A 25,878-nucleotide genomic window follows, 5' to 3' on the forward strand; every position below is an offset into this window, starting at 1 on the left:
ATCATGACCTGAGTTGAAGGCAGAATTTTAACTGTCTGATCCACCCAGATGCCCCAGTTAAGAAATTTTCTTTAAGCAATAAATACTAGCAATAAAATACTAGCAAAAAGATCACAAAATTGCTTTTCCTAAACTTCCATTTAAATATACATATATATTTAAATATGTATATTTTAAAATATATATATTTATATATACTTTTTAATGTATATAGTTATATATATAGTGTCAGGTATAATGATTCATATAGAGTAACACATTGAACTTCTAAGTCAGAGCTATGGAATAAGTATGATTATCCACATTTTATAGAAGAGGAATATGATACACAGACAGCAAGATTGGATGAATCTGAAAACACTAAGACTAAAATGTAAATACAATCATGTTGATAGGACTATGCTATGGGGAGGAGGGTGCAGGGGGGCAACTCCAGCAATAGCAACAAATTAAAACCAGAAACATAAATTTAAAAATATGAAGAAATAAAATCTAATAAACAACATTTATTTAAGGCACTTCAGTAACAATTCCCAATTAATTTTATGTCATCTTCACCATTATAAACTCAAAAATGGGTTTCATGGAAATAACAACATAACTCTGAAAACTAAGACACAACTGAATTAGAACAAGCAGGTAGAATAATGGAGGGTTTTTTTTAGTTATAAGGTAGACTTTATAGAAGGAAATTCTATTTAGTATTTATAGGAGAGAGAGAAAGAAGAGCACTAAAAATGAGGAAAGGAAAAGACTCAAAAAAACGATGGTGGAAGACACTTCAGTTCACATTCTTTCTCCTGCCCTAGAGACCAAGTTGGGAACAGAGCTCAATGGGCTTGGTGGAAAGGCCCAGCCCTCCCACATCAAACTCACACAATTTGATTAGCTCTAGAACCAAGGTATCAGGTATAAAATACTCACGATTAGATTATAATTTAGTTAAATCAAACTCCTTTTCAAAGTAGGAGATATTAATATTCCTATTAGTATTCCTCAAGTCCTGTCTCACAGTACCAATGAACAACAAATTTACTTTTCTTTAAAATGAATACCAGACATAGCTTGTGTTTCAAAATAACTTAAAACTATTTTCAAAGCAGTTTTATAAAAAATGAACAAGACTGCACAAAATTAGCTTAATTATTTTGTGGCATGTATGAGCATACATGAGAACTTTGAATTTAATATTTTTTAAAAGATTTTATTTATTTATTTGACAGATAGATCACAAGTAGGCAGAGAGGCAGGCAGAGAGAGGAAGGGAAGCAGGCTCCCTGCTGAGCAGAGAGCCTGATGCATTACCTTTCTGTTGTTTGGTTATTGCTTTTGCTTTCTTTCATACAAAAAAAAAAAAAAATCATATATCTATGAAGTCAAGTGACTTCATGGAGTCGTTTTTAGACTCCAGTGTTAAAAACAAGAGAGAACAAAAGTCCTAAACAGATGAATGACATAGCCTTTCCATTTTGGAATAACAATTTTTTCTGTGACACAGAAAGTTGAGGCAATTTTTTTTTCAAAATAAATAATTGACAAGAATGGCTAAGCATATAGGAAATATATTAAAAATATTTTTAATAGATGTAAGTTAAATGTTGGCTTCATATCTTATACTTCTGATATATATAATTAAATATAAAAATGAAATTCCTAAAAAATGGAAATAAAAAATTACTTTATTAAGAATGCTTAACTCTGTTGATTCCTAAACTCAGTGTAAATGTTTATGAGCAAAAGTGATAGATTGTAGGACACCCTATTATCTTCCTTTTTAAAAAGTCCCCTAGAAGATCTGATGCAGTTTAGTATAACCAGTTTGGGCATCAAGTTAAGAACCCCTGTTCTACGTTTAACTAAAATTCATATCAATTCTTATTTCCCTAAATTTCAAATCTAAAAGGAGAAAATTTCTACTGAGACCCATTTGTAATTTTGGAGTATATATAGTTGCATTTATTTAAATTATATCAAAATACTTTTCTGTGTATTCCTTTTTTTTTTTTTTTTTTTTTTACAAAACCAAATTTTTATGTAATTTAAAGTCTTCCCAAGTAGTGAATTTGAGAGTCTCTGACAGTTGTCCCCACTTATCCACAGGGGAATATGTTTGAAGAGCCCCACTGGATGCCTGAAACCATAGATAGTACCAAACTCTATATATACTGTGTTTTTTCCCATACATGCATACTGATGATAAAGTTTAAGTTATAAATTAAGCACAGTAAGACATTAACAACAATAATAATTATGGAGAACAATTATAACAATCTACAGTAATAAAAGTTATGTGAATCTGGTCTCTCTCTCAAAATGTCTTATTTTACTGTACTTACCCTTCTTGTGATTATATGAGATGATAAAATACACAGTGATACATTGTTTGACTACTACTGATCTTTTGAGGGTCATCTGCCTCTGATCACAGTTGACAAGTAGCTAAAATAACAGCAAAACTACAGATAAAGGGGGGAGATCTCTGGTACTCTTATCTAGAAATATCGCTAAAGCAAAAAGCTAAACAAAACAACATCAACACCACAGTTCATGCATTAAAATTTTATGAAATGCTTAATATTAAAAAATCCTTCTGGAAATATTTACACCAGAATTTAAGCTTTAATTGCATTTAGTTGAGGCGTTAGGTGAGACGTGAGTGTATGTAGTAGTGCAACTTTGTTTTCTACAGTATGTCATTTCCCATGAAAGGGTTGAAATATGGAAAGATTTTTTCCTCAATAAAAGAAAGGAAAGGGAAAGCAATTCAATTTCTGTCAATCATAAAATAAAATTTAAGGCCAAATAGTTTCTTGGAAAAATGTTTGCAAACTATGACAACAAATGGGCTTATATTTAGTATTGAAGGTGCCTAGCAAGCAATAAAATACAGACTAACACCTCCACTAAAAATGGAAAGGAGGATATTCACCTGGGTAGCTCAGTATGTTGAGTGTCCAACTCTTAGTTTTGGCTCCAGGCATGATCTTAGGATCAGGAGATCAAGCCGAGCTGGCTCCATGCTCAGCATGGAGTCTGCTTGGGATTCCCTCTCTCCTTCTCCTCTTGCCCCTCCCTCCTGCTCATTCTCTCTCTGCATCTCTCTCTGTCACTCTTTCTCAAAGTAATATAAGATAAAAACTCTAAGAAAAAAATGAATAAGGAGGTGAATGAATAATCAAAATATGAAGAAAACACCTGAAAAAACCACTGGAACCACTTGAAAAAAAAGCTTGAAAAAAAGTTCATAACCACTACAAATGAAGTTAATTTTAATTGAAGTTAAAATACCAAAGAGATGTATTCTTACCAGTCCAGCTGGGGAAAAGAGAACATATAATAACCAATACCCTCAATGCTGTATGGAAATGAAAAGCAACACAATTTTATGGAGATGGTTTTTTCCAACACTTATAAATATAATTAAAATTATTCATGCCTTTTGATCCCACAAACTTAACAGTTCTATTTCTTCTTTTCCTTTTAAAAAAGATTTTATTGGGACACCTGAGTGGCTCTGTTTGTTAAACCACTGCCTTTGGCTTGGGTCATGATCCCAGGGTCCTGGGATCGAGTTCCACATTAGGTTCCTTGCTCAGCGGGGAGCCTGCTTCTCTCTCTGCCTCTGCCTGACACTCTGCCTGCTTGTGCGTGCTCGCTCTCTCTCTGACAAATAAATAAAATATAAAAGAAAAAGATTTTATTTATTTATTTGAAAGAGTGAGAGAGAGAAAGAAAACAAGAGAAGGGGGAGGGGCAGAGAGAGAGAAGCAGACCCCCCACCCAGCAGAGAGCCTGATGTGGGGCTCAATTCCAGGACCCTGGGATCATGACCTGAGCTGAAGTCAAATACTACCAACTAAGCCACTGAGGACCCCCTTATTTCTTATTCTTGTACGAGGGAAAAATCAGTAATGCAGAATGGATTATAATATCCATAGAAGAATTATTTTTGATAGAAAAAATGAGGAAATAATTTAAATATTCAAGAGTAGTGAAATACTTAATTAAATTTGGTATAGCTATTGGGTGAAAGAAGTTTAGCTATTGAAAATTTTGATTTCGAGGTATAGAGAATGACATAAGAAAATGTTAACAAAATAATATTGGGAAAAGAAGAAAAAAAGTATTTAAAACTCCATATACTCTGAAATTTATACAAAACCAGAATATTAAACATAATAATTAAAAAATGAGTAAATGAAGTTCAGAAGATATTTTGAGAATGGTTATTTCTCTGTATTGGATTTACAAGTGATTTTTCAACTTTTTCTTCTTTTTTTGTGGTTTTCAGATTTTCCACATTAAGGATATTATTTCTTTTGTAATAAGAGAAAAAAAATTTACATGATGTTAATCTCTACCAGGGTTGGTGGTCACTAGCCTTAATATTTGTTTTTGTTCTTTCCTTTTCTACTCAAAAGTTTCTAAATATAGATCTGCTACCACCAGGCTGAAAGTTTATTCTCTTTCCATGAGAATTCCTCTGAGACATATAATTCTAGAGACTCAGTCCGCCTGGGACATCCTGCTGGAGATTCTCCAGGGAAACTGAAAAGCCTATGTAAGAAGATGCCATCCCAGATTTTGAAGAACTCCTAAGTATTCTCAGCCATGAATAGAATTGTGCTAAACACTGAGGTGAGTTTGGGGAGTTCTCAAAAATAGCTATTTTAAGGAAAGTAAGAATATTGATGGCTAAGAATACAATAGCCTAGAATATGCAGATGGTTTTATTTTATTTTATTTTTTTAAAGATTTTATTTATTTATTTGACAGAGATCACAAGTAGGCAGAGAGGCAGGCAGAGAGAGAGGAGGAAGCAGGCTCCCTGCTGAGCAGAGAGCCCGATGTGGGGCTCGATCCCAGGACCCTGAGATCATGACCTGAGCCGAAAGCAGAGGCTTTAACCCACTGAGCCACCCAGGTGCCCTGCAGATGGTTTTTAAAAAGGCTATATTTGCAAGAGGCAATGCCTTTCTATTTCCCTTTCACTTCTGTAGAGGTAATGGGTCTCTTTCTTCCTGGGTGGAGTTAGTATCATTTTCCAGTCACCCATTCATTTCAATGTGGTGTTCACATAAAAGATGACAGACATCAGAGACTGTAATCTTTACATTTTTTTGGTCTAGGACTATGATGGCTCCTCCATGTGGGGACATTTCTAGAGATATCTGAGAGAACTCTCTCATAAGACAATCGCCTTAGGAACCAGAGACCATGAACATGTGTAACTTGTATTCTTTTGTATCATCTTTCCATGATGACTTCTATGTACCCTGGGCAGAGGGAGGACACAACAATGGTTTCCAGATTATTTAGGTGACAGGAATCTATGTCTGGCATCTTCACAGCTATGTAATACATGTTGTCACACTGCAGGTATCTCTGTAGTTCTACCAGGTGGTGGGAATGTTTGACATTGGCATTGCTGCATGTAAAGGTGCCCATCCAGACCTTAAGGGCCATTTTATTTTCCTCAGATGATTAAAAAATTTTTTTAACTGTTTGGCGACTTCAAGCTTTCTCAAACATCCCTGAATCTGTAAATTCCTTCAACCATCATTCAGTTCTTTCTGTTATGTTTACAAGAAATTGCAATCCAAAAATACAGTATTATCTTTTGTACTGATAACCTGTCCAGTTATTACAAAAGAAATACTATTTAAATTAAAACATTATAAACAATTAGTGATCTTAGAACTTCAAAGGCTTCTTAAATGCAAATCTTATATTGAAAATGGATAGGAAACTAATAAAGAAAAAGTGCAAAAGCAGAAGGGCAAATAGAAAAGATGCTATTTCTGATTGAATTCACCCCTTTAATAACATTTTTAATGAAATTCCATAAAACTTGCCAATATTTTAGAAGTATAAGTACTTTTTTCTTCTCAAAATATTCCTTTAAAATTTCATAGTGTAAAAAAGCATGATACTGATGTCAGATATTAAGTCCTTACTAATTCAAACATTCATTTATTCATATATATTTTATTGAGCATCTACAATGTATCATCTTAAGCAAGTTATATGAATATAACTGGCAAATTTTACATGCATTATAGTTTTCTTCATTATCTTCAAGGCAGAACAAAATTCCTACTAATAAGGATGAGTCAGATCAAGGTGATCCTCTAAATATACAAACATGATTTTAGTGATAACTCATGAAGAATCCAAGAGGAGAGATAGAAGTGGCTTTTTGGGAGGAAGAGATAATTACAGTTCAGTTCACTACTTTTTATCAGAATGTGATAGAATAGAAGAGGTGTGCTGAGGAAAGGTTTAGAAAGTGAGGATAGTTATTTAGACAATCCAAATGGACAAGAGACATCAAATAGTACTGTTTAATTATTTTTAGATACAATAGTTTTTAGTACAATAGTTCAAAGACTCTCTTGCTAGAGTGGGAGGAAAAATACTGTCTTATCAATGCAAGGTTAATGACATTTGTGGGTATTATTATCCAAACCACTCTCTCTTGTCTGGTTTCTAACCCCAGTTTTCCCCTATGTAGAAAGCAATTGCTGACAAAGGATGTAAAATGCAGACTTCCCATGAGCCACTATGTGTGGGGGAAACAGCTCCAGCCTGACCCCAGGATTCTTTATATTGAATGGTGTCCCTGGCCTGGAAGCTGCACACACCTGGATCGCCCTGCCCTTCTGCTTCATGTACATCATCGCTGTCCTGGGGAACTGTGGGCTCATCTACCTCATCAGCCATGAGGACGCCCTGCACCGGCCCATGTACTACTTCCTGGCCCTGCTCTCCTTCACGGACGTCACATTGTGCACCACCACTGTACCCAAAATGCTGTGCATATTCTGGTTCAACCTCAAGGAGATTGACTTCAATGCCTGCCTGGCTCAGATGTTTTTTGTCCACACGCTGACTGGAATGGAGTCTGGGGTGCTCATGCTCATGGCCCTGGACCGCTATGTCGCCATCTGCTACCCCTTACGTTATTCCACCATCCTCACCAACCCTGTCATCGCCAAGGCTGGTCTTGCCACCTTCCTGAGGGGTGTGCTGCTCATCCTCCCATTCACTTTCCTCACCAAGCGTCTGCCCTACTGCCGGGGAAACTTCATTCCCCACACCTACTGTGACCACATGTCCGTGGCCAAGGTGTCTTGTGGCAACTTCAAGGTCAACGCTATCTATGGTCTCTTGGCAGCCCTCTTGATTGGGGGCTTTGATATGTGCTGTATTTCTGTGTCTTACACTATGATCTTGCGAGCAGTGGTGAGTTTGTCCTCTGCAGATGCTCGCCTGAAAACCTTTGGCACCTGTACATCCCACATATGTGCTATTGTCATCACCTATGTTCCAGCCCTATTCACCATTTTTACTCATCGTTTTGGGGGACAAAACATTCCCCACCATGCCCATATTCTGATTGCTAATCTCTATTTGATGTTGCCTCCTACTCTGAACCCCATTGTTTATGGAGTCAAGACCAAGCAGATCCGGGAGGGAGTCATCAAGTTATTTTTTAAAGAGAAAGATATCTTAGTTTTGAAATAAATTCACGAGTTAATATCCAAAATCAAGGAAAGACAAGAAATATTTCAGAGGAGATTCTTGAGCATAACTTTAACATCCGTGGGTTCATTGCGGAAAACAATATGCATTGAATATCTACTATAATAACTGAATTCTTTTTCATAAAACTCGTCAATGATAAAAATTGACTAAATAAAAAAAGAATGTCTCCTAAACTTGAGGATTTTTTTTTCTTGAAAGGAATTTCACATCAATGTAATCTCAAAGCTGTTTGGAAGTCATTGCATTGCTTAGATTCCTAATGTGCTTTTCCCATGAAACAAATTGCAAATGGGATGCACGTGAGAAAAAAAAATTCCTGATCCCATATTTGGTATTCACCCATTTGTGGCAGGAAACCCATTATAAAAAGAAGTGTCAGCAACTATTTCTTAAGACCCTTCACTCATGTTTTAGTGACTTCATTAACCCTCTATTCCTTTTGCTGCATAAGTTAGTATAACTTGTTTCAGTTGTGTAAATTATCTCATATCTATCTAAGCTATGTTGAATTTCCAGTATCAAGGAGAATGATTTTCATGCATTTCTATCAATACTACCTAAATAAAAGTTGGAAAGATAGCAAGGATAGCAAGGGAATAAACCACAAAATCTTAAATCAATTTCCTGAAGATAATTTTAGGAGGTTTTTGAAGTAGACAGAGAATAAGTCTTATAGATGGTTGTAAAGTGGTAGTAAAACAAACAACAACAACAACAACAACAAAAAACCAGAGAGAATTCACCAGAAAAATTGATAGACATTTAGGCTTGGGTGACTTCATAGACTCTTTTTCCAACCTTAGTCACCACAGCTGAAAATCTTCTATAATTTTTTAAAAGATTTATTTATTTATTTGACAGAGAAAGAGAGAGCACAAGAAGGGGAAGCAGCAGGCAAAGAGAGAGGGAGAAGCAGAATCCCCACTGAGCAGGGAGTCCAGTGCGCAGCTTGATCCCAGGACCCTGGGATCGTGACCTGAGCTGAAGGCAGATGCTTAACCAACTGAACCACTAGAATGCCCTAAAAATCTTCTATAATTTGACTCCAAAGTGAAGTTGATTATCAAAAAAAGTTTACATAATGATCAAGCCAGTTACAAACATTGGCCCTGTCTCCTCTAACCAGGCCTGTTCCCACACAGCAAAACATGGAGAACTGAGAACCTGTATTCACATCACCTTAGGGACACTGAACAAGCCTGAATATACTTTGCATATTGATTTCCATTCCCTGCACACTAAGGAAATCTAGCTCTGGATGAAAACTTTTTGAGTTTTGTAATTTTATTGCCAATTCAAACCTTATACCACAACTGGTAGATGTGAAATACATATTTATTAACATTTAAGTACATCATTGAAAGTAATTAGAAAAGTATGTCATTCTTCCACTGGAATTTTGAAGACAGCCCTATGTAATATGGAGTTTTCTGAAGTTACATTGCACTAAAAATGTTAATTTGTTATTACATGATATTAGGTTGATATTTTGAGGATCTCTAGCCAGTGTAAGAGTTTGAATATAAACAAGGATGAATAATTCCCCCAACATTCCATATACATGGAAATGCTGAATTAAATATACTTACAAAATTATAGAGAGTAAAACTAAAGTCAAATAAATTAATTAATAAAGATTTCAAAAATAAAAAAGAAAATCACAGAGGCAATTAGGAATTACTCAAATGACTTTAGTGTTGGGACTCTATTGACTGTGTGGTAGGCTAGACAAAGTGGGAAGTCTAGAATCTGGGATGACAACATAATCTTTGATGGGAACTAAAATATCTATGTCTGCCAGCCCAAAGGAAAAAAAAAGTGTATTGCTATGAAATCTACTATCTACTACCACTATGAAAATCTGAGACTACACGAGTGCAACACATATCACTATAGATGAATCCAAAAAAGATAAAAACATACAAAGACATTTTCTGTCTTTGTATAGGGAAAAACTATTTTTCCCTATACATTCATTCTGTCTCATTTAACTGCTTACCCCCACATTGAGAAACATATATACCCATCTTCAACATAATGAGAAAAATTGCATATATAGAAAACAATCAGACAGGAAGTAGGTATTAAAAGGGAGGGATAAATATATAAAGGTATATATTAATACATTTATTCCACAAATCTTTACTAATAATTACTGTAGGTGAGGTTATGGGTGGGATGGACCTTGATTTCAGTAACTTATCAGAATTGTATATTGTACACTAGCAACATGGTAAGAGAAGAATGCTCCCTCAGAAGGAGAGAGACAGTGATCAAACTTGGCTAAAAAGTATAGGTGTAGGAATTTGTATATTATTCTCTTCTCTGTGTCTGCATATGAAAAAGGTGGGAGAGAAAGGAAAAAAGATATTTATAATCGGTGTTTATTGAAAAACACTGAGAATAGACAAATCCAACTCTGGTTGGTGGCAAATGAAGAAGCAACACCATCACAGAAAATAATTTTTTTGTGTCTATAGTAATATCCTAGTAAGTAAGAAGGAAATGACAAGTATCACAGTTGTCTAAATTATACACTGTTAGATTAAAAAGACTAAAAAATGTTTCAAAAGTGGTGGTGATTTCATATAATTTATGAAAAAGGAGAAAAATATAAGGACGGACAGAAATGCCTTAGGTGGACAGATTAGAGAATGAGATACAGTAGCAGAATGGAACCAAACAATGATAAATGAGTAAAAGAAAGCTTAATTGGGAAGGTAAAAACATAAAAAAAAATTAAAATCTATGACTAAAGAGTAAGGAAAATGTTAAAATTTTCAATCAGTAATTATTTAAATTAGTAATTACCATATATTAAAATGATGCCTGAAGAGGAAACATAAATAATTGTGGTGTAAAGAATGCAGAGCTCAGAATACTAGAACAAAAAATATGCAATTCCATAAAGAAAATAACTGGTATAAAATTAATATTGATGTATGTATGCAAGTTTAAATTGTCTATCACATACAATGGGAAAGAAAGCACTCCAAGAAACTCATTAAAATAGACAGTTAAATATCTGAACTACAATAATGATAGAGAAAACAAATACAGTTCACATGTAAACAGGAAATATCAGGTTACATGTAAAGGAAATAAGAGATAAGAGAAAGTTTTTTACATTTTATTTTATTTTACTTTTTCTCAGTGTTCCAAAATTCATTGTTTATGAACCACACCCAGTGCTCCATGCAATACGTGCCCTCCTTAATACTCACCACCAGGCTCACCCAAACCCTCACTCCCTTCTCTCAGTTTGTTTCTCTGAGTCCACAGTGTCTCATGGTTTGTTTTCCCCTCAGATTTCCCCCAACTCACTTCTCCTCTCCTTCTTCCAAGTTTCCTCCATGTTATTCCTTATGCTCCACAAATAAGCGAAACCATATGATAATTGACTCTCTCTACTTGACTTATTTCACTCAGCATAATCTCTTCCAGTCCCATCCATGTTGAATCAAAAGTTGGGTACTCATCCTTTCTGATGGAGGCATAATACTCCATTGTATATATGGACCATATCTTCTTTATTCATTCATCTCTTGAAGACCATCTTGGCTCTTTTCACAGTTTGGTGACCGTGGCCATTGCTGCTATGAACATTGGGTTACAGATGGCCCTTCTTTTTACTACGTCTGTATCTTTGGGGTAGATACCCAGTAGTGCAATTGAAAGGTCATAGGGTAGCTCTGTATTTAATTTCTTAAGGAATCTCCACACTGTTTTCCAAAGTGGCTGTACCATCTTGCATTCCCATCAACAGTGTACACATCCTCTCTAACACTTGTTGTTTTCTTTCTTGTTGATTTTGGCCATTCTAATAGTTATAAGGTGGCATCTCAATGTGGTTTTGATTTGAATTTCCCTGATGGCTAATGATGATGAACATTTTTTCATGTGTCTCTTAGCCATTTGCATGTCTTTTTTGGAGAAGTGTCTGTTTGTGTCTTCTGCCCATTTCTGAGATAAGAGAAAATTATGGTAAAAGAGAAACAAAAGAAGAGGGAAGGAGAGGAGAAGGGAGAGAAGGGAAGGAAAAGAGAGGAAACAGATGAAATAAATAAATGTCTACTTATATGCTGCAATTTTCAGGAGACTGAGATGAATTGTTTAGAATTTTTTATAAGACCATGATTATATTTAAAACTACCCATATTGTATAAAGCATTTGTTTGATCAATGTCTTTCCTAAATAAAATGCCAATTTATGAATACAGAATACATAATAATTTATTACACTCTTGAAGAACATTTTTGTTGGACTCCTATAAATAACAGTACACTGAACATTCTTTTATATGTCTTTGGGAGCAAATATTTGTACATTCTTTTGGTTTACTATGCAGGAGTGGGATTTCTGGATCATACAGTAGTTTTAGGTTCACTCTTGGTGTACAGTATAAACTATATTCCAAGGTGGTTGTACCAAATTGAACTCCCACCAAGACTATAAACTATTCACTCTACATTTTTCCAACACTTGCTATTGCAAGTGTTGTGGCATTTTAATTTGCATTTTCCTGATGACAAAGAAGATGGGATATATTTTTATAAGCTCTCCACTATTTAGATGACTTGAGGGGGGTGGCAGTTAAGACTTTTGCTCTTTTTGGTGAGTGCTGTGAAGTGTGTAAACCTGGTGATTCACAGACCTGTACCCCTGGGGATAAAAATATATGTTTATAAAAAAAAAAAAAAAGACTTTTGCTCTTTTCTCTTAAAATTTTTGTTTCATTATTGAAGTATAAAATTCCTTTATATATTTGGAATAAGGCTTGTCAGTTACATATATTGCCATATATTTTCTTCTAACCTGTTCCATTTTTATTACCTTAAATTTTTTTATGAGAAAAAATTTATCTTATTGTACTCCAATTTTTATTTATTTTTATTTTTTAAGTTTTTATTTAAAATCCAGTTAGTTAACATTACAGTGTAATATTCGTTTCTTTTTTATTATTATGATTTTTTTATTGTGTTCACTTAACCAACATATAGTAAGTGTATTGTTAGTCTTTGATGTTTAATGATTCATTGGTTGCATATAACACACAGTGCTCAGGTGGGCCATTTAGTGATTCAGCACTTCCATACAACACCTGTACTCATCACAAGTGCACTCCTTAATCCCTATCACCTACTTAACCCATCCCCCCACCCACCTCCCTTTGGTAACCATCAGCTTGTTCTCAATAGTTTTTTTTTTTAAAGATTTTATTTATTTATTTGATAGAGAGAGAGATCACAAATAGGCAGATAGAAAGGCAGAGAGAGCGGGGGAAGCAGGCTCCCCACTGAGCAGAGACCCTGATGTGGGGCTCAATCCCAGGATCCTGAGACCATTACCCAAGCTGAGCCAAAGGCAGAGGCTTACCCACTGAGCCATCGAGCTGCCCTTTTCTCTATAGTTAAAGTTTGTTTTCTTGTTTGCCTCTCTCTTTTTTTACCCCTATGTTTATTTTGTTTCTTAAATTGCACCTATGAGTCTGGATAATGCATATGAGTCTGGATAATTGCATATAAGTGATATACCACACTTTTAACTATGGATATATTATCCAGACATAAAACCAGTCAGGAAACATTGGACTTCAACTATACTTTAGACCGAATGAACTTAGAAAATTACAGAATTTTCTATCCAACAGCAGAAGGCTACACATTCTCCTCAAGCACACATGAAACATTCTCTGGGACAGATTATATGTTAGGCCGCAAAACAGGTGTTTTTATTTTATTTTATTTTATTTTTTCAGTGTTCCAAGATTTATTGTTTATGCAAGTCTTAGCAAACTTAAGAGGGGCGCCTGGGTAGCACAGTTGGTTAAGCATCTGCCTTCAGTTCAGGTCATGATCCCAGGGTTCTGGGATCCAGTCCCATGTCTGGCTCCATGCTCCATGGAGAGCCTGCTTCTCTCTCTGCTCCTCCCCATGCTCATGCTATCTCTCTCAGATAAATAAAAATTTAAAAACAAAAACAAACAAACAAAAAACAAGAAAATCGAGGAGCACCTGGGTGGCTCAGTCATTAAGAGTCTGCCTTCAGCTCAGGTCATGATCCCAAGGTCCTGGGATCCAGCCCACATCCGGCTGCCTGCTCAGCGGGAAGCCTGCTTCTCCCTTTCCCACTCCTCCTGTTTGTGTTCCCTGTCTCTCTCTGTCAAATAAATAAATAAAATCCTTTTTAAAAATTACAAGAAAACTGAAATCACATTAAGTATCTTTTCTAAGCACAATGGCATGAAACTAGTTATCAGTAACAGGAGGAAGATAGACAATTCACAAATATGTAGAAGTTAAACAATATGCTCCTGAATAGCAGTGAGCCAAAAATGAAGCCAAAACATGCTTGGAAACAAGAAAAAGTATAAACACAAATAATCAAAACTTGTGTGAAACAGAAAAAAAAACAGTTCTGAGAGGGATATTTATAACCATAAATGCCTATGTTAAGAAAAAAGAAAGATCTTAAGGGCGCCTGGGTGGCTCAATGGGTTAAGCCTCTGCCTTTGGCTCAGATCATGATCCCAGGGTCCTGGGATGGAGCCCTGCATCATTGGGCTCTCTACTCGGCAGGGAGCCTGCTTTCCCCCCCACCCCACCTGCCTCTCTGCCTACTTGGGATCTCTGTCTGTCAAATAAAAAAAGAAAATCTAAAAAAAAAAAAAAAAAAAAAAAAAAAAGAAGAAGAAAGAAAGAAAGAAAGGAAAGAAAAAGAAAGATCTTAAATAAATGACCTAACTTCACATTTGAGGGAACTAGAAAAAGGAGAATATATTAAGATAAAAGTTAGCAGAAAGAAGGAAATAATGGAAATCACAGAAGAAATAAATGAACTAAAGTGTATAAAAACATTTGGAAAGACCAATGAAACTAAGAGCTGATTTTTGTGTGGGTGGCTAATATTATTTTAATAACAACCATTCCACTCAGAGTCTTTGAAAACCCTTTCCCACTTCCTGTCTCCTCCCCTTTTCTGCATTTATTTCACCAGATGAAGGAACCACACTTGGAAGATGCCTATTGACTTGACAAGATCACCTAGTTGCTAGGAGGCTGAACCAAACTGAAACCCTAGAGCTCTTCTGACTCCAAAACCGGTGCTCTTCTCCTGAGTCCCACCTCAGAGATAGCAAGGTCCAGAGGATGTCACTCTAAAAGAAAAAGCTGATACCATAAAAATCCTAGAGGAGAGCACAGCAGTAACCTCTTTGACATCAGTTGTAGCAACTTCTTTTTAGATGTTTCCTGAGGCAAGGAAAACAAAAGCAAAAATGAACTGTTGGGACTACACCAAAATAAAACCCTTCTACCCAGTGAAGGAAATAATTGAAAAACTAAAAGGTAACCTACAGAATGGAAGAAGGTATTAACCAATGACATATCTGATAAAGGGTTAGAACCCAAAATACATAAATAACTTATAAAACTCAACACCTAAAAAAATGAATAAATGAATAAGTGCTGAATTGGAACAGACACTTTTCCAAAGAAGATCTACAGATGAAAAACAGACACATGACAAGATGCTCAACATCACTCAACGTCAAGCAAATGCAAATCAAATCTACAATGAAATATCACCACACATGTGTTAGAATGGCTAAAATCAACAACACAGGAAACAACAGGTATTGATAAGAATGTGGAGAAAAAGGAACCCTCCTGCACTGTAGATAGAAATGCAAACTGGCGCACTATACTGAAGACCATATAGAGGTTCCTAAAAATGTTAAAAACAAAAATGAAAATAAAAACAAAAACTACCCTGCACTGCTAAGTATTTCCCCAAGGAATACAAAAAATAATAATTCAAAGGGATACGTGTACCCTAATGTTTATAGCAGCATTATCTAAATAGCCAGATTATGGAAAGACCCCAAATTCCCATTGGAGAGAGAGAGAGAGAGATTTATTTAGTGATAAAAAAGATAAAAAAGATAAAAAAGACAAATTCCCATTGGCTGATGGATGGATAAAGAAGAGGTCTCTCTCTCTCTCTCTCTCTCTCTATATATATATATATAGGGTTGTATGGGAAGATTTCTATAGGGAAACCCCTCTCAGGAATTCCTCTTAATGCCTTTTCAGATTCAGTTACTTTCCTCCTGCTCACAAAGACCATTTATACCAGAAGCAGTTCTGAGTACAGATATCTATTAAGGCAAAAGCTTTTGCCTATATATATATATATATATATAGAGAGAGAGAGAGAGAGAGAGAGAGATTTAGCGATAAAAAAGATAAAAAAGACAAATTCTTCCATTCACAATGACATGGATATAACTAGAGAATATAATGCTAGGTGAAATAAGTCAGTCAGAGAAAGACAAATATAGATGTAATAAATTTTATAAATGTTATACATTTTTACATTTATATACATACATTTATATATGTATATACATACATACACATACATACATATTCAGGGTGGTAAAATGAACCATTTATTTAGTAGCTAAGAGGAAAGATTGATATTGTAGGTGCTTTAATACATTTTTTGGAATTTTATAATTATGTACTTAGACCATCATTTTATAAATTAATAAAAATGGAAAATGCATAATTCTTATGACTATCAGATCTCTTTGAATCCACATAGGGTAGGAAGACATTTACCTCTGACACACTTATTGTTTTATAGTTTCACTCCTGCTTAAAAAGCTGATCAATATAAAATAATCTCAAAAGTCCCAAATGATCTTAACTTCAACCAGAGCCCTGTGAGACATCAACTGTAGAGATCCAATCAGGCATAGACACTCAAGTCTGGGGAATCCTCAAAGGATACAGCAATACTATGTAGAGGTGGGAACTGGTTGTTACAGAACTGTTAGATGCTCAGAAGTCTCAGTCATGTCTATAAACCCAGTCTTTGCTGACACTGAGGTGAGTTTGGGTGATTCCCAAAGACTTGTATTTTCCCAAAATGTAACGCTTATAGTACAAGAAATACAAGTGTTTGAGATGTGGTTGGTTGGAAGCCTAGTATTTCTTCTTGACTCCAATCAGAATGGATGACCGCTTATTTAGGGACTAAGAGGGAAAACAGCATACCCCTAATTGTGAAATAAGTTTAAAACTACCTCAGAATTCATTGAATAAGAAGTTTGGACAATAAGGGGCTCCAATGGGAAGAACACAAAAGCTTTTGCCTTAATAGATATCTGTACTCAGAACTGCTTCTGGTAGAAATGGTCTTTGTGAGCAGGTGGAAAGTAACTGAATCTGAAAAGGCATTAAGAGGAATTCCTGAGAGGGGTTTCCCTATAGAAATCTTCCCATACAACCCTACTTCCAGGTGCTGTACAGTGTCTATGTGAACAAGTCCAGTTGTAGGATTCCAGCTATCTTGCAGACAGGTTCTCTCTCACAGAACGAGTTTCTCTGCAAGGATACCTCCCTTGGCTAAGGACTGATTTTCTGTTACTTTACACATTTATTCTTTTTCTTCCCTAGGACACAGTTAAGAACAAGTTTTCTCCTCTTCCAATGTCATAATGAATTATTTCAGCTAGTTACGCCCAACAGCTATTCCTTCACTAATTTAGGACCATGGACAGAGAGTGATTAAACACATGACTTCAATATCAAACCATCGTACATCTTGATTCTCCCAGTTTTTAAGTGTTGTCAACTTAGACTTTTAATTGAGTTACCTTGCACTTACATTCTCTTATATATAAAATGAGGTTAATTATATGTATTCATGACATTAATATAAATTTGAATACAGGAGTCAACACCATTAAAATTGTACCCAGTAGTGGAACAGATTCTGGTGTTTTTGGTTCACTAAGGTAGTCCCCAAAAGTAGACTGATACCTGGCATGTAATCAATCAATAAATACCTGTTAAGTAAATAATATGTGTTTTAATGCATAATCTGGCAATTATTGTCTATTATTACAATAGATCACATATACTGATTATTTACTAAATGCCAGACAACACTTAAAGGATCAACTCTCATTTAACCTCTATAGTCTATACTATTATTACCTTCCCTTTAAAAGCATTGAAATTGTTCAAGTCTATCCAGCTACTTAATGTTGGAAACTCATGGAGCCTCAGTGTCTATATTTCCATGAGTAAGCATACAATAAGACTCCACTTTCGTATTTTCGGAGGGCAGACATACCTATCTAGTTTTTTTTCCTTTTTATATCTAAGTTTAAAAGTAGCTTACTCAATAGCAGAATTCACATGCTTCTGGGGGAATCATCTGAGAGGGATAGTGTAGACAGAAGTCTTATACTGAGGTAGAAAAAGAGCTGGCACTCTGCTTGTTTATGATTAATGAGTTAGATTAATTGCTTAGTTGTATGTTATTGCTGTTTAGAAGAGCCTGAGAATTTTCCATGATAGGCAATCTGTTTTAGTTTATAAGCCAGTTATTCAGAATGAAATACTCTTCTTTGTTATCTTAATATCCTGATCTTTTAGTCTTGTGGCTATAGTGTTCTCTTAGAAGGAAGCAGACATTAGTAGTGGCCTCCTATCCACACCATTCTCTCTGCAGAGGTTAAAATGGCCAACTGCTGAGTGACCTAGATTTGCAGAAGACTTGTGAGGACTTAGCTGAATAAGATGTCCCTGGATATCATTTGAATGACAAGAGATATTTATCATTTTTTTCAGCCTAAAATATAAATTCAAGATAAGAGAATATATTTTCCTCTCTTGAAGGCCCTGGTAGCAAGCATGGTTTCTCAAGTTCAATTCTCTCTCTCTCTTTTTTTTTCTACGTAGAATACGACTTTATTTATTTAATTTTTTAATTTAAACTCAATTAGCCAGGGAGCCTGGGTGGCTCACTCCGTTAAGCATCTGCCTTCAGCTCAGGTTATGATTTCAGGGTCCTGGGATTGAGCCCCACATCAAGCTCCCTGCTCAGCAGAGATCCTGTTTCTACTCTCCCTCTGCCTGCTTCCCCCGTCCTTGTGCTCTCTCTCTTTATCAAATAAAATAAATTTACTTACTTAATTAAATTAGCCAACATATAGTACATAATTAGTTTTCTAAATAATGTTCAATGATTCATTAGTTGCATAAACACCCATTGCTCATCAGATCACGTGCCCTCATTAATATCCATCACTCAGTTACCCCAACCCACCACCCACCTTCCATTCCACAACCCTCAGTTTGTTTCCCAGAGTTAAGAGTCTCTCATGGTTTGTCTGTAAAGTTCAATTCTCAATCACCCAATAAAACTAAGGCTCTCAAAATCTAATACTACCTTTTGCACCCTAAGTGCACAGTGACACTTGAATAACAGCAGCTCTCAACAGCTCCATTTGAATTTATGTATATTAAACATGATAAGTTCTATCACATGGGGTACCTTATACTGAGGTAGGAACAGTAATAACAACAGTAGTATTACTGCTAATATTTATTGAGCATTCACTATAGTATATGAACAGTTATAGCACATTATATATATTATTATGGAATAATTCCAACAAATTTCTGAGGCTGGCACAATGATTATACTCATTTGAGATTTAGAAAACAGAGGCATAAAATGACTAGTTGTCCATGTCATGTGCAAAGTTAAGAACCAGAGATGGAATGTGATGATAGATAATAAAACTTTAGGGAAACCACTTTTCATTAAAAAATATATTCTTTCTATATTTGGTTTCTGAGCCCCCTACTCACCTTCGAGTTATTTTCTTGTCCAGGAAATCACCGCTTTTAAGGAACATAACATGCCCACCTCCTATGAGCCACTATGTGTGGGGGAAACAGCTCCAGCCTGACCCCAGGATTCTTTATCTTGAATGGTGTCCCTGGCCTGGAAGCTGCACACACCTGGATCGCCCTGCCCTTCTGCTTCATGTACATCATCGCTGTCCTGGGGAACTGTGGGCTCATCTACCTCATCAGCCATGAGGATGCCCTGCACCGGCCCATGTACTACTTCCTGGCCCTGCTCTCCTTCACAGACGTCACCCTGTGCACCACCACTGTACCCAACATGCTGTGCATATTCTGGTTCAACCTCAAGGAGATTGACTTCAATGCCTGCCTGGCTCAGATGTTTTTTGTCCACACACTGACTGGAATGGAGTCTGGGGTGCTCATGCTCATGGCCCTGGACCGCTATGTCGCCATCTGCTACCCCTTACGTTATTCCACCATCCTCACCAACCCTGTCATCACCAAGGCTGGTCTTGCCACCTTCCTGAGGGGTGTGCTGCTCATCCTCCCATTCACTTTCCTCACCAAGCGTCTGCCCTACTGCCGGGGAAACTTCATTCCCCACACCTACTGTGACCACATGTCCGTGGCCAAGGTGTCCTGTGGCAACTTCAAGGTCAACGCTATCTATGGTCTCTTGGCAGCCCTCTTGATTGGGGGCTTTGATATGTTCTGTATTTCTGTGTCTTACACTATGATCTTGCGAGCAGTGGTGAGTTTGTCCTCTGCAGATGCTCGCCAGAAAGCCTTCGGCACCTGTACATCTCATATCTGTGCCATTGTGATCACCTATGTTCCAGCTTTTTTCACATTTTTTGCCCACCGTTTTGGAGGACACAGTATCCCCCACCATGCACACATCATTGTAGCCAACATTTACTTGCTACTGCCTCCTACAATGAACCCCATTGTTTATGGAGTCAAGACCAAGCAGATCCGGGAAACTATGATCAGGTTTTTACTTGGAGATAGGTTGTCATTAGTCAAGACAAATAAGTCATAAAATAGACATATTGCTTAGGGGAAAGGGGGGTTAAAAGGGAGTGGAGAAGACCTTTGTAAATGCTGTGAGTAAAATGGTATTAAACACACAAGTCCTTCTAATATGTAGATTTTCTAAAGCTTTTGTAACTATCTATTATGAAATAGTTCTTCTGTGTAAAGATCTGCCAAAGACACAAATGCAGAATAAAAAATAATAAAGTAATGTATCCATTCCCTACAGGTTTTATGTTTGACAAAAGGGTTATAGATTTCTGTGTCTAGGAAGAACAGGTAATAAAATGAGGGGTGCAGGCCTGGTGTTGGTGCATGTTCTGTGTGTGGGAAGGGGAGACCCTCCAATGGGGAGCAAGTAGAGCATGTCCAGGAATTGTTTGTTTTCCCCATTTCATCAGTTTAGGACCTCCATTTAAAATGTAGCTACAGGGGTGCTTGGGTGGGACAGTCAATTGAGCATCCAGCTCTTGGTTTTGGCTCAGGTCATGATCTCAAGACCATGAGATCAAGCCTAACATCAGGCCCGGTGCTCAGTGTGGAATCTGCTTGAGAGTCTCTCTCTCTCTGTCTCTCCCTCTGCCCACTCCCCACATGCTCTCTCTCTCAAATAAATAAATAAATAAATCTTTAAAATACACCTACAAAATATAATTGTGATGTTATCAGTGAAACAGACAAAAGCAATAATTAAATGACTAGTATGTGTTTAATTCATTCACTCATTCATTCATTTTGAGATACTTTTTTAGGTCATATCATTGGTCATACCTCAGGTTTAATGCGAGAGAGAAAGGCAGAGTTGAATGGAAGCAATCCCTGACCTTGGGCTGCTTAGAGCATGGACTCTGGTCAGGGACACAGGAGAAGAAACATAAAGGAAGAAAGAAAAGAGATGATACAAATGGATGCAGTATGGAGAAAATTAAATGTTAGTTAGGAAAGAGTTGGGGGAAACATGAGTTTTGGATCCACATAGTCCCAAGATTTAAATCTTATGTCTTCATTTTTAGCCACAAGACTTTAACAGACCATTTAATCTCTCTAAATTTCGGCTTCTATACTTTTTATCAAATGTGGGGAAAACATACCACAAAGATTATCTGGCTGATTAAATGCTCTAATGAAAAACAAAAAAGCACTTAGCATAATTTCTAATATGTACTAACCATTTAATAAATTAGAGCTGAGATCATTATTATTATAACCTATATTTTTCAACTCTGATTCATTCTGAACATCGTAGTTTGAGGCGAAATCTTTCCAATTATATAGGTAGTAGAGAATCAGTTTTATTTCATCTCCCAAACATGTCATCAAAATCAGCCCACAAAGTTTTCTGCATACCTTCTATGTGACTGATTCCATGTCATGCACTGAAAGATAGAAGTGAGTACAAACACACTAATGAATTTCTATTTTAGTACAAGATATAAAATGCAATGGAATCATTATTATAAAATGGTAACAGGGTCATTGCACAAAAAATTATTATAAAATTCATGAAAACTAAATGATTCTCAAAGGCCATTGTGGATGGTAAGTAAAGATTTTATAGAGAAGGTAGGAGATGAGATGAATCTTGATTTATGTATAAGTATTTTAAAAAGAAAGGGTAGGTAGGGATTGTTATTCTTAAAAATGAAACAATATATGCAAAAGTTTGAGGCCAATATCGAGCACAGCCAGTTCGAGCCTAGAAATGTTTTGGGGTGACTGGAGAGGAAAGAGAAAAGACAAGGAACAAAAGACTCAGAAAAATAGATAGAAGTGGTATCTGGAAGTTCCCTGTCTGTGAGTTTCTGCATGACCTCAGGCATGCCACCCTCTGCTTTTGGACTTTGAGAGATACCAAGTTCTTAGAATTGCCCTTGACCTGAAAGTAGCTGCAGCCCCCTTTGTCACCTGCCTGGACTCTTCAGATCTCTATCATACCTTCTTCCCCTGAAGCCTATCCTCCCTCTCCTTCTTCCTCCTCCAATATTTTTCTCTCATCCCTAGCAACTCAATTTTCTTTGTGGCTACTCACTTCTCCAGCCCCCCATCCCAGCTTCTGAACCTCATGGCAGAGTGGAGATTCCTTGTGTATTCCCCTGAGTAACCTTCTATCAAAGGGTGGATAGCTTGCTTCCACAGAAAATGGTTTTGCAGGAAATAATAGTAACAACAAGAAAGATACACAGCATTTATTTTCCAAGTACTTTTCCAAGAATTGTATACTTATTGGATCCTAAAAATAACTATGAGGATGATGCTATCTTATGTCCCATTTTCAGACAAGCTAACTGAGGCACAGAGAGGTTAATGACTAAATGAAACTCACATATCCAGCAAGTGATAGAGCATGGATTTTAACCCAGCCAGTTTGCTTCCAGGGCTTTTGACTGTAATGTCTATAATATACTGCATGGTTTCTCTAAGAGATTAAGAATTGCTTGTGGCCCACTCTTCATGACTGGAATTGCTTGTGGCCCAGTCTTCATGACTGATGATCCTGTATCACTTCAAAGGATATTTTTTAATGGCTTACTAAAATATAGAAGTTGGACATCAGATTCTTCAAGGTCCCTCACTGTATGGTCTCATGAGCAAACACTATTATTGCCTCTTTTCTAATTTACGCTGACAGATGACTACTACAAAGGGCCTGCGGACAAATTTTAGCAATTAAATACTTTTCCCTGTAACTTCTGGACTTTCTCCTAGCATGAATGGAAATATCAGTTTCTTGCTCAAGTGCAGTTACATCAAAGATATCCACCCTAACAAGTCCTGTCTAGTACTCTTGATTTTCTTTGTCCTGCTCTGATTTTTTTTTTTCATGGTGCATAGCCCTTTCTATTTTATAATACATCTTACTAGTCATTATGTTAATATTTATTGGATGCACTCTCCAACTCCACTCTTTAGGATTTTAGTATCCTGACTATAGATCTTTACCTTATTTGTTTACTGATGTACCTCAAACTCCACATTGATTAGCTGTTCACAGAATAGGTGCAATGAAAGCATTTCACCAGGGACTTAATCTAGAAAAGGTGAGTAGGGATTCTATGCTGAGAAGGAGGCATTTAAATTGTTACGTGAAAGTAGAGAAAAAAGCCAACTAGACAAAGGGGAGAAAAAAAGATCTGTAACTGACGTGTCTTATGTGGTCACACTGTAAATTTTTTGTAACTCATTTTATATTATAACATATTATGAACATTTTTCATGCCAATAAGAATACTCCCAACTTATAATTTTTGTCCTAGATGTGATCATATATTTTGTTTTGCAGGGGATGGAAACCTTTCTTCCTAGGGTCCCTGGTTGGTCTGAAATTTTAACTGACAAAGAGAGACTAACAGAAGATAGGCCTGCACATCTATTCAAATTTTTGCATGTATGTGGGAGCCTTCCTAAGAAATTGAAGTGAGGAAATGACCAGAGCAGGAAGCTTTTTTTTTTTTTTTAATTTTTTATTTTTTATAAACATATATTTTTATCCCCAGGGGTACAGGTCTGTGAATCACCAGGTTTACACACTTCACAGCACTCACCAAAGCACATACCCTCCCCAATGTCCATAATCCCACCCCCTTCTCCCAACCTCCCTCCCCCCAGCAACCCTCAGTTTGTTTTGTGAGATTAAGAGTCACTTATGGTTTGTCTCCCTCCCAATCGCATCTTGTTTCATTGATTCTTCTCTTACCCACTTAAGCCCCCATGTTGCATCACCACTTCCTCATATCAGGGAGATCATATGATAGTTGTCTTTCTCTGCTTGACTTATTTCGCTAAGCATGATACGCTCTAGTTCCATCCATGTTGTCCCAAATGTTTTTTTTACTTTTCAGACAAAGAATAGACTTGGGAAGAATTGACACAGAAGTTTGGTTTAGGGGAAGTAAATAGTAAAGAAATAACTAAGAAGATAACAGTGTAACAACATTTGTTTGTAGGTTACTTTGGTTCCATTGCTGGGCTGGTGAGAGTCTGTTTCTACTGAAAGAATTTATTTCTTGCCTCCAGGCAAAAAGGTAGAAACTTTTTCTGCATTTACTTCTTAATTGCCTTCAGCTCAAAATAATTTTTTTATGCCAAAGAGGCAAATTTTGAGCTTAAATATTCTGGTTTCCTTTAGTTTCATACATATTGATCATATATGGATAAAATTCAAGACTCAAGTTTACCAAACACTATACAATGACGTAAAATCTCTCACAACTTGGGGTGCCTGGGTGGCTCAGCCTTTAAGCATCTGCTATCGGTTCAGGTCATGATCCCAGAGTCCTGGGATCAAGCTCCACTTTGGGTTCCCTGCTCTCTGGGAAGACTCCTTCTACCACTCCCACTACCCCTGCTTGTGTTCCCTCTCTTGCTGTCTCTCTCTCTCTGTCAAATAAATAAATAAAATCTGAAAACAAAACAAAACAAAACAAAATCTCATACAACACAAAACTCCTCTCTGGAGGCAATCACCATCATCAGATCTTAAATTTGTTCCTTCAGATTCCTCTATGTACCTGGACTTTTTAAAATCTAAATAGTAGCATACTCAATACTTCCCATTTTTCATTTTATAATATATGTTGTTATTCCTATATCCTATATCTCTTTATATACAACTTCTTTCCTCTTTGTATTATAATTTCCTTCTTTTACATTTGGAGTATACCTAAACAATGTTGGGGAGCATAAGCTTTACAAACCTCATTTTTTCCACTTAATTTTAAATGGAAACTTAAAATTTTTTTCTGGGAGGAACTGTTCGATCTTAGTTAGGGCATCTTCCCTTTCTTCAGAGAGCTAATATAAATGTGTATCCTCATAAAGTACAAATTCTACTTTTTTCCTATGTCCATTAAAATTTGTTTTAGTAAGTTTTCAAATATTTGCCATTTGGAGAGGTAAAACAGTGTATCGTTGTAATTTATACATTTTCTTATTTCGAATGAAATTAAGCATACTAAAAAATGCTTATAATTGATTTTTATGTGCATTATCTATTTATACCTTCACCTGTTATTTCATTAAGCATTTGAAAGTGATATGTTATAGCTATTTACTTATTTAGGTATTCATTCTTTTTTATTTTTTTTTATTTATTTTCAGCATAACAGTATTCATTGTTTGTTTGTTTTTTGAGATAGTATTTATTTATTTATTTATTTTCAGCATAACAGTATCATTATTTTTTCACCACACCCAGTGCTCCATGCAATCCGTGCCCTCTATCATACCCACCACTTAGTACCCTAACCTCCCACCCCCCGCCACTTCAAACCCGTCAGATTGTTTTTCAGAGTCCATAGTCTCTCATGATTCACCTCCCCTTCCGATTTGCCCCAACCCCTTCTAACTCCCCGTGTCCTCCATGCTTTTTGTTATGCTCCACAAATAAGTGAAACCATATGATAATTGACTCTCTCTGCTTGACTTATTTCACTCAGCATAATCTCTTCCAGTCCCATCCATGTGCTACAAAAGTTGGGTATTCATCCTTTCTGATGGAGGCATAATACTCCATAGTGTATATGGACTACATCTTCCTTATCCATTCGTCCATTGAAGGGCATCTTGGCTCTTTCCACAGTTTGGCGACTGTGGCCATTGCTGCTATAAACATTGGGGTAC

General features: G+C 36.3%; 2 protein-coding genes across 2 annotated transcripts; both read left to right on the top strand.

Annotated features, from left to right (window-relative positions):
* Positions 1–6,564: 6,564 nt before the first annotated feature.
* LOC309840105 (olfactory receptor 52N2-like) lies at positions 6,565–7,527 on the top strand (the record flags this gene model as incomplete). Its single annotated transcript, XM_082682173.1, has 1 exon — positions 6,565–7,527. The coding sequence occupies one exon, from the start codon at positions 6,565–6,567 to the stop codon at positions 7,525–7,527; it is 963 nt and encodes a 320-aa protein (XP_082538299.1).
* Positions 7,528–19,294: 11,767 nt separating this feature from the next.
* On the top strand, positions 19,295–20,266 carry LOC309840097 (olfactory receptor 52N2; the record flags this gene model as incomplete). Its single annotated transcript, XM_082682166.1, has 1 exon — positions 19,295–20,266. The coding sequence occupies one exon, from the start codon at positions 19,295–19,297 to the stop codon at positions 20,264–20,266; it is 972 nt and encodes a 323-aa protein (XP_082538292.1).
* Between the last annotated feature and the right edge of the window lie 5,612 nt (positions 20,267–25,878).

Source organism: Mustela nivalis (genome assembly GCF_964662115.1).
Source record: "Mustela nivalis genome assembly, chromosome: 9".
NCBI classification, from domain to species: domain Eukaryota; kingdom Metazoa; phylum Chordata; class Mammalia; order Carnivora; family Mustelidae; genus Mustela; species Mustela nivalis.